General features: G+C 41.9%; 1 protein-coding gene across 11 annotated transcripts in view; it reads left to right on the top strand.

Annotated features, from left to right (window-relative positions):
• Window positions 1-3,817: 3,817 nt before the first annotated feature.
• Window positions 3,818-10,410, top strand: part of UBR3 (ubiquitin protein ligase E3 component n-recognin 3) — a 179,641-nt gene continuing 173,048 nt past the window's right edge. For 5 of the 11 annotated variants that reach the window (XM_059704151.1, XM_059704152.1, XM_059704159.1 and 2 more), the window contains exon 1: window positions 3,818-4,436. In XM_059704151.1, the coding sequence (XP_059560134.1) occupies window positions 3,898-4,436 (539 nt within the window). In that variant the 5' untranslated portion in view covers window positions 3,818-3,897. The remainder of the gene's footprint in view (window positions 4,437-10,410) is intronic. The other 6 variants (XM_059704163.1, XM_059704156.1, XM_059704155.1 and 3 more) reach the window with 2 other exon arrangements.

Genomic DNA, 10,410 nt, shown 5'->3' with positions numbered 1-10,410 from the left:
TTTGTGTATTCTACATACTTGATCCTTAGCAGTTATATACTAGTAGTCTGTAAATATTTTCTCCCATTCTGTGGGTTGTCTTTTTAAAAAAATAAATTTTTATTGATTTCAGAGAGGAAGGGAGAGGGAGAGATAGAAACATCAGTGATGAGAGAGAATCATTGATTGGCTGCCTCCTGCACGCCCCCTACTGGGGACTGAGCTTGCACCCGGGTATGTGCCCTGACTGGGAATTGAACCATGTCCTCCTGGTTCATAGGTCGATGCTCAACCACTGAGTCACACTGGCCGGGCTATTTTATTCTTTTTGAAGCAGCTGTGAATGGGATTGTTCTTTTTAGTTTCCTTTTCTGATAGTTCATTATTGGTGTATAAAAATGCAACTGATTTCATTATTTTGTAACCTGCTACTTTACTGAACTCATTTATCAGCTCTAATAGTTTTTGGTGTAATCTTTAGAGATCGCTATATACAATATCATGTCATCTGCAAATAATGACAGTTTTACTTTTTCCTCTTTAATTTGGATGCCCTTTTATTTCTTCTTCTTGTCTGATTGCTGTGGCTAGGACTTCCAGTTCTATGTTGAATAATAGTGGTGAAAGTAGACATGCTGTCTTGTTCCTGATCTTAAGGGAAACACTCATAGTTTTTGCCCATTGAGTATGATGCTGGCTGTGGATGAAAGGCTGTAACTCTTAACTGTTTCTTTTTAATAAATAGAAATTTTAAATTAACTCATTTTGTTAGTCTTTTATTTTGTGGTTAGTACTTTGTTTTTTTCACTCCCAGATTATAAGTAATAATAATTGTAGCAACAATAACACTGTATTTGTAGATTAGGTTACAATTCATAATATGCTCCCATGAGTGTGTAAGCTCAGTGTAAGGAGCATTGTATGTGAATGGTGTTCCTAGATTTGTGTCATGCTAAGCCATTCCATGGACCATGTGTTTTGTTCACAGTAATTAGTAGGAGCTCAACAAACACTTATTGAATTAATTTGCTGCATGAATAAGGCAGTGGGTGAAAATCTTCTGGTCTTTAGTAGGGATGAAGAAAAGGAAACTTTCCTTGGATTAAAAAAAAAAAAAGAATGGAGGAAAAGAAAAGTAGGACAACTTGTAATGGTATTGAATGATAATAAAAAAAAGACCCCAGAGAGTTGTTAAGCATTCATAACCTTGGAAAAGTTGCTCCTGTAGAGGAGCTAAAATAGGTCAAACACTTAATGCACTGTCATGCTTTTTTCCTCCAAAATATTTCTAAAGCACAACTTGAGAAAATTACTGAAACGTCTTTGCTTCAATATTAGTCAAATGAGAGAATGGCAGTAAATATAGTTTGCAAGGTAGGTATTAAGCTAGGAAGGAAGGAAGGAAGGAAGAAGGGAGAAAGACAGGCACACTCAAAAACAATGATTTTTCTACCAGGGTTTGTTCTTACGGTTTGAAGGCTGTGAAATGAAGGGTATCACTGCTCTTTGTAAAATGGGGATAATGAGAAGTGCCTCTCAGGGTGGTTGTGAATCTTAAATGTGCTCACTGGGAGGAATTCCTGTACATAGTAGGCACAATGTTTCTTACATGTGAAATTTCAACATTTGCCATTAGAACTGGCAGATTTGCTGTGTATGTAGAGAAGGTCTTATGTATATTTGGAGGCGAGGTAGAAATTGAGAAATTAATGTTCTAAGCATTGTGTATGTTTATGTTCCCAGCAGGTATGGCCTCCTCTATTTCTGATAATAAGGATGGCATGGGGCCATCCAGGGTTTGAAGTGGATCTGGCAGAGAAGAGACCCTTTTTCTTTGTTGTGAAGTGGGATGTGGCCTAGAGCTGGGGTTGGGAGAGGCCCATGCGCAGAAGACAACAGAGCTGATGCTCACCGAAAACAAAGGTGGATACACCTCCAGGTTCATATCCCCCTTCCCTCCATTGTTTACATGATCTAATATGGTCCTCTGTTTGGCTTCAGCTAGTTCAAGTTGGGTTTTTATCACTCCCAACTAAGAAACTCTTGATTAATGCAAAAACAATTTTGAATGCAAAAACAATTTTGAAGTATTTACATTAATTTTTAAATTCTCTGTTGAAGGTATCTACTTTAAGTTTGGAAGTGATGATGTTATCTATCATTTATTTATAGCTTTTAACTGATCTGTGTGGTTTATTTTAATTTGAAAAGCCAATTGAGAAGTACTACCAGATTTTTCTTTTCTATGCATTAATTAAGATGAAATACATAAAAGCACAGTTTTTTAGATACAATTTTTAGCCTTCTATAACTGCAGCATATTGCATTATTTATTCAGTGTCTTCAGTAGAGTAATAGTAGCACACTTAAATAAAATCCTATGAGGTATAACACTGAAGTGAGTTCTGAGTTTTCAGCTGAATTTCAATCTGGCTTTCCCTCATGGAAATATGATCGTTGTAGGAATTCCCCATTACACAGCACTGTTATTTGAAAGGTAATTTAGAAGAAGAATTGTTATATTACACTAATGCATTGAAAGGGAAAAATGTCAGACTTCCTGGATCCAAATGATAGAAGCCCCAGATACTTTAGGAGAATCAAAGATTTGAGAGCCTGTAATATTGATTTTGAAAGCTAAAGCAGTAGAATAGTTTCTATCTGGACAGAAATGTGATTGTTATTCATCTCAAACAATAAGTACTACTACTGATTATGATCATTAACTGTTTTATGGAGGTATACTTTCACACCTGTTTTTAGAGTAGAATGCAATGATTTTTAGTAAATTTTACATAGTTGTGCAACCATCACCACAATCCAAATTTAGAACATTTGTATCATTCTATAAAGACCCTTAGCACCTATTTGCTGTCACTTTCTGTTCTTACCTTCCCATAGATTACTCAAATGCTAATATACTTTCTGTCTCTATAGATTTGCCTTTTCTGAACAGTTCATGTACATGGAATCATCCAATATAAATTTTGGGGGGTATCTGACTTCTTTCATGGACATAAGATTTTTGAAGTTCATCCATGTTATAGCACATATTTCATGCTTTTTTTAATTGTTAAGTAGTATACCATTATATGAATATACCGCATTTTGTTTATCCATTTACGAACCGATAGACTTTTGGATTGCTTCCAGGTTTTTTTTGGCTACTATATTTACCTTTAAGTCTTTGTGTGGATATATGTTGTAAATTATCTTGGGTAGATTCCTAGGAGTGGAATTGAAGGGCTCTGTGGTAAATGTCAAGCTAACTGTCAAACTTTTCCCACGTGCTGTACTATTGTACATTCCCATCTGTGAAGCATGAGGGTGCCTGCTTCTCCACGTCCTTGCCAACATTTGTTATTGTCTGTCTTGTTGATCATTGCCATTCTAGTGGGTGTGCATAGCGGTATCTCGTAGCTTTAATTTGCATTTCCTTAACGACTAATGATGCTGAGCACCTTTTCTGTGTCCATTTGCCATTAACATATTAATTATGGACTCGACAATGGGAATTTATATCGCCAAACGAAATGCAGATGCTTAAAACACACCTGAAAGATGCTGCGTATAATTCCTACATCCAGGCACATTAAAAAAACAAAACACCCCACCACTGTCCACATTAAAGGTTTTTCATACTAAAAAATTCTCATATGAAATATTTCAGTTGCTCTTAACTTTGAGAGCCCAGGGGTGGTAGGGAGCGAAGGCAGCAGCCTCGCAGGCGGGACGCGGCGTGCGCAGACCGCACCGGCACCGCAGTCTGAGGGGGCGGGTGCGGGAGCCGGGGCCAAGGTGCGCGGCAGCTCCCGGCTATCGCGAGAGTTGGGCGGCCGAGCCATCGCAGCAGTCAATACCCCCACCCTCCCGGGAGGAGCCGCCAGCCCTGGGCTCTCCAAATTCTGAGCTCTCATCATGGCGGCAGCGGCCGCGGCGGCCGTCGGGGGGCCGCAGCCGCCCCAACCCGAGCTGCCCGCTGCCGGGCTGGCGCTGGACAAGGCGGCCACCGCCGCGCACCTGAAGGCGGCCCTGAGCCGCCCGGACAACCGGGCGGGCGCCGAGGAGCTGCAGGCGCTGCTGGAGCGGGTGCTGAGCGCCGAGCGGCCGCTGGCCGCGGCGGCGGACGGCGAGGAGGCGGGCGGCGGCGGCGGCGGCCCGGGGGCGGCCGAGGAGGAGGCCCTGGAGTGGTGTAAGTGCCTCCTGGCGGGCGGCGGCGGCTACGAGGAGTTCTGCGCGGCGGTGCGGGCCTACGACCCGGCGGCGCTCTGCGGCCTGGTCTGGACGGCCAACTTCGTGGCCTACCGCTGCCGGACGTGCGGCATCTCCCCTTGCATGTCGCTGTGCGCCGAGTGCTTCCACCAGGGCGACCACACGGGACACGACTTCAACATGTTCCGCAGCCAGGCCGGGGGCGCCTGCGATTGCGGGGACAGCAACGTGATGCGGGAGAGCGGGTGAGTGGAGCCCTCCCCCGGGGCGGGGAGCGCAGCGGGAGGTCCGGGCCAGGGTTTTGGGAGACCGGGAATGGGGGCTTGGGGACCGATCCTGAGCCGTGAAGGGAAGGGAGCAGGGGAGGGAGGGTGCGGGCACCCGGGGATGGAGGGGTCTGAGCTGTCAGCGGCGGAGAGGGGGTGAGATGGAGGGGAGAGCGGAGAGCAGGTTTAAGGATCGGGCCGTGAATTTTCGGGGAAGCCAGGGCGACTGAGTGAGAGCGAGCAAAGAGCCTGTGCGTGGGGTAGGAGGAGGAAAAGGGTTCTTGGGGAATGTGGTATCGAGCTGTCAATGGTGCACTTGTTGGGAAAGGCTGTAGAAAGCGGCGTGCTTCCTGGGAAGCGATGATGGTGTGATTTGGTTTGGCTGGGAGGGGTACTGGGGACCGAATGGGATCGCGGGATGATGAGAGGCGGGGAGGTGGTCTTGCAGCTGCAGGGGAGGACAGCGTAGGGAGAAGGACTTCGGAACTGTCAGCGTGTCTCTGTGTGCGGAGGAGCTCTGGAGCTTGTGGGGGTTGAGGGAGGAGCGAGTGGGAGGGGCCTGCACGGAAAGCGGCTGTTGAGCTGTCAGTGGGGTATTTGGTGTGCTGGAATGACATCTAGAATTGGGCTACCGAGCTGTCAGTGATAGACTACCCTCTGTACCAGGAGAACAAACAAATTAGGAATCAGGTGTGAGCTCTTCTCCAGCTTTATAAAAAGCGCACCTTATTCACTGTCTAATACGTGCCATCTTTCTAAAAGGAGACACTCAAAACAAATGCTTTCCCAATAGGAAGGATGTACCAGGGTGTTGGGACTTGGGACAGAAGACATTTCAGAGATTGCAGCGAGTTAAAGAGTTCGTCCATGTAGTGTCTTGGCTTGGGACATGATTCCCATGTTCAGGGAAGTCCTGGGATAAGGAAAAACTTTGTGACCCAGAGAAAATTTTAGCTGGGCAGTAGTAGTTGAAAGAATGCTAGCAAATCTAGTTATTCAAGTTTTTCAAATTTTAAGTCTTATGGAGTATAATCCCTTTACAAATGGTCACCATTTTCTTCTTTGGAGTACTTGTAGGTTACTGTTTCTCCAGAATGTTTGTATCTACTAGGTGAAAGCAAGGTTCCTGGGATATTAAACATGAATAAGACTTAAGCCACTTACAATAGAATAGAAAATGATAAATTCCTTATATGGTTCAGGAGTTAGAGGAGGCTGCTGTGCAGAGAGAGTAAGAAAAAGGCTTTAGAAAGGAGGCATTTTGAGCCCTGGCCAGTAGGTTCAATGGTTAGAGCGTCATCCTGTGCACTGAAGGGTCACATGTTCGATTCTTGGTCAGGGCAATACCCAGGTTGCGATTCTATCTCTGGTAGGCTTGAGGCAACTGATGTTTCTCTCTTTCTCTCTCTTCCTCCTTTCCCCTCTTCCTAACTCTCTCTCTAAAATCAATGAAAAGCATAGCCTCATGTGAGGATTAAAAAAAATTAGATACCTGTCTAGTGTGGCTCAGTGATTGAGCATTGACTTATAAACTAGGAGGTTATGGTTTGATTCCTGGTCAGGGTACATGTCTGGGTTGCAGGCCCGATCTCCAGTGTGGGACATGCAGGATGCAGCTGGTCAATGATTCTCTCTCATCATTGATGTTTCTCTCTCTCTCTCTTCCTTTCCCTTTCTCTCTAAAATCAATAAAAATATATTTAAAAAAAAAGAAAGGTTTTTTGAGATTGCTGCTGCTACTACTACTACTACTACTAGTGTTACTAATAACAACAGTAATAGCCCTAGCTGGTTTGGATAGTCAGCCTGCGGACTGAAGGGTCCCAGGTTCGATTCCAGTCAAGGGCACATGCCCGGGTTGTGGGCTCTATTGGTCACATGTTGATAAACGATTCTCTCTCATCATTGATGTTTCTATCTCTCTCTCCCTCTCCCTTCCTCTCTGAAATAAAAAATATATATTTGGAAAAAAATAACAGAATTAATTGCAGCTAATATTCAAGAGCATAAAGACTGACATTCGTTTTTTCACATATATATTATTGTTGATAGTATTACAGATGTCTCCCATTCCTCCCCCTATACCCCTCTCCTTCCAGCCCTACCTACGCCCCCAGGTCTTTACCACCCTATTGTCTGTGGGCTATGCATATAAGTTCTTTTGGTTTATCTCTTCATGTCTCCCCATCACCAAGTACTAACATTTAGAAAATAGTTTTTAAAATTAATATTTGAATAGGTAAAATATTCATATAGCTAAAAAAAAGCAAAAAAAAAGCCCAAACATAAACAGTTTAAAGTGTCCCTCCCATCTTGTCTTCCATCTGCCCAGTTTCGTCCCACCATTGTTAGTTTCTTAGTGCAAAAACCAACAACGATGAATATGTATTTTGATTTTTCAGTCTTTTTTATGCAAAACATAACATGCCATATGCATTGTTCTACACATCTTACATTTTTCACTTATGAAAAGATTTAAGAGATCTTTCCATGCCAATCTGTTTAAAAAAACCAAAACTGCTACATAGCGTTCCATGTCATGAAGTTGCCATACTTTGTTTAATCATCACTTTTGATGGATATTTGGTTTCCGATATAAAACCTGGAATACCTGTCTTTTCAGACCTGTGCAAGAATATCAATGGAATACATTCTCAAAAGTGGGATTTCCAAATTGCCCTCCATGAGGCTTAATACTAAGCAGGGAATGAGACTCCCTGTTTTCTAACAGCCTTATCAACAGTGTTATTAAAAGTTTGGACTTTTATCCACCTATTTGGAAAACAGTGGTCAAATATTAACTGCTTGCCTGGCTGGTGTTGCTCAGTGGTTGAGCACTGACCTATGAAGCAGGAGGTCACGGTTAGATTTCTGGTCAGGGCACATGTCTGGGTTGTGGGCTCGATCCCCAGTGTGGGGCGTGCAGGCAGCAGCTGATCAATGACTCTCTCATCACTGATGTTTCTATCTATCTACCCCTCTCCCTTTTTCTCTGAAATCAATAAAATATATAACAACGACAATAAAAATATTAATTGCTTTACATGATTTAACTCATTTAATCTTCAACAACTCTGAGATTATTACTGTTATTATCCCCATTGTATAGAAAAGGAAAGTGGGGCACAGAGTTTTAAAAAACTTGCCCAGGATTACACAAGCACTAAATTAGGCATGCTGGCTCTGGAGCATGACTACTCAACACTTCTCTCTACTATCTCTACAAATAACGTTCTTATTCGTATTTTCATTTAATACTGTTGTACTTTTTTAAATATTCCATTCTGTTGGGCCTTTTTCTTTTTAAACTAACACTTTTTTCTTTATATTAGAGGCATTTCAAAACATAGAGGAAGGAGTTGAAACAATTCTTTACTGATATTTAGTCATTTTTACTTCACAGACTAGTTTAAGCATTTAGGAAATCCTTTAAAAACATGAAATTAAGAAATAATATTGATTCTTCTCTGAATTTTGGAACACATGGTAATTATCAGGTTGATCTGGGTGAAAAGCAAATCTGATTTCTAATTGTGATGCTTCAGTGTGGGAACGAAACTATGTCAGTGAGTTTCTTGGAAGGTACTCATATAGGTTTAGGGCGTCTGGGCTGTAGATAGTATACATACTAATCTTATAGTAATCTATACTTATACCTAAAGTAATTATATAAAGAACAAACAAAGCCCAAAGTGAATAGAAGAAAGGAAAAATAAAGGTTAGAGTGGAAAAAAATGAAATGCAGTCTAAAAAAAATACAAAAGATCAATGAAACCAGGAGCTGGTTCTTTGAAAAGATAAACAAAATTGATAAACTTTTAGCTAGGCTCATAAAGAAAAATAGAAAGAGGACCAAAATAAATAAAATCAGAAATGAAAGAGAAGTGACAACCGACACCGCAGAAATACAAAGGATTAAAGAAAAATTATGAACAACTATATGCCACAAATTAGATAACCTGGAAGAAATGGACCAATTTCTAGGAACATAGAATCTTTCAAGAGTGAATCAAGAAGAATACACACCCCCCCCCCCCCCAAGTGACTGTCTGACCGGTAGATAGCCATGACATGCAATGATCACCAGGGGGCAGATGCTCAACGCAGGAGCTGCTGAGTTGTGGTGACTTGGTAGCTGCGGTCCAGAACCAGAGAGGAGGGAGCCTGATTCCAGGGTGCGTCACCCGAGAACCGCCCTCTTGCAATCTGGGACCCCTCAGGGTATGTTGGACAGCCAGTTTTGGTCCGATCCCTACAGGCCAGGCCGTGGGGCCCCACCAGTGCATGAATCCGTGCACCAGGCCTCTAGTCAGAAAATATGAGCAGACCAATAACTACTAATGAAATTGGAAAAAAACAACAACCTCCCATCAAATAAAAGTCCTGGACCAGATAGCTTCACAGGTGAATTTTACCAAACATTCAAAGAAGAACTAACACCTGCCCTTCTCAAAATGTTCCAGAAAATTAAATAGGAAGGAATGCTCCCAAGCGCACTTTACAAGACCAACACTATGCTGATTCCAGACCTGACAGAGACATTTCGAAAAAAGTGAAATACTGTAGGCCAATATCTCTGATGATAGATACAAAAGTCCTCAACAAAATATTAGCAAACTGAATTCAGCAACACATAAAAAAGATTATACACCATGATCAAGTAGGTTTATTGGGATGCAAGATTAGTTCAGTATTCACAAATCCATTAACATGATCAAATCTCTTAGCAAAGTAGGAATAGAAGGAACATACACCTGAACATAATAAGGAACATATGTAACAAACCAACATCTAACATCATACTTAATGGCAAAAAACTAAAATAGTTTTCCTTAAGGTCAGGAACAAGACACAGATGTCCACTTTCAACACTTATTCAACATGGTATTTGAATTCCTAGGCAGAGTAACCAGACAATAAAAAGAAATAAAGGCATTCGAATTGGAGAGGAAGAAGTAAAACTGTCTTTATTTGCAGATGACATGAAACTATATAGAGAGAACCTTAAATATTCCACCAAAAAGCTACTGCAACTGATGAATAAATTCATTAAAGTAGCAGGATACAAAATAAATGCCCAGAATTTATTGTTTTTTTTTGTACACTAACAATGAACTATCAGAAAGGGAAACTAAGAAAACAGTCCCATTTATATTTGCATTAAAAAATACCTTGGAGCTCTGGCCAGTGTGGCTCAGTTGGTTGGAGTGTTGTCAGGTGCACTGAAAGGTGGTAGGTTTGATTACCAGTCAGGGCACATACCCAGGTTGTGGGTTCGATCCCTGGTTGGGGCGTGTGTGGGAGGCAGTTGATTGATGTTTCTCTCTCACTCTCTCTCCCTCCTTCTCACTTCTTCTCTCTAAAATATTAATAAAAAGTACCTTGGAATAAATTCAACCATTAAGGTAAAAGACCTATACAGTGGGTCCTTGACTTACGAGTGTCCTAACGAGTTTTTCGAGATACGAGCCGTCTCTCGGCCTATTTTTTGCTTTGAGTTGCGAGCTAAAATTTGGGTTACGAGCCAGCTTCAGATACCCCACCGCTAGTTGGTGCAGTGAACGTCACAGTGATCGCCACAATATCAGCCCAGCATCACATGTCTCACTTGTTCCCTTTAAGATTTGACATACGAGTAATTTGAGTTACGAGCTCCGTCACGGAACGAATTAAACTCGTAAGTCAAGGCCCCACTGTACTCAGAAAGTTATAAGACATTGAAGAGAGACATCTGTAATACTGTCAACCTTAAGAAAAGTAAATGAAGTCATCTTTTCAGGATGGAGCCAACTCTATCCCACAGTGTATATGTATTTACATGGATTGCATGTGAACCCGATTTTGGGAGAGTACTGTCTCCTTTTAGACAAGGGGTCCACACCTGTTAGAAGTCTACCCTCATTTGCTTTCATGGGAAGATTTTCCTGAAAACATGTAGTGTCAGGTTTCTTAA

Source organism: Myotis daubentonii, chromosome 7 (genome assembly GCF_963259705.1).
Source record: "Myotis daubentonii chromosome 7, mMyoDau2.1, whole genome shotgun sequence".
In the NCBI taxonomy this organism is placed as follows: Eukaryota; Metazoa; Chordata; class Mammalia; order Chiroptera; family Vespertilionidae; genus Myotis; species Myotis daubentonii.
This window is presented reverse-complemented; position numbering and strand designations above follow the sequence as displayed.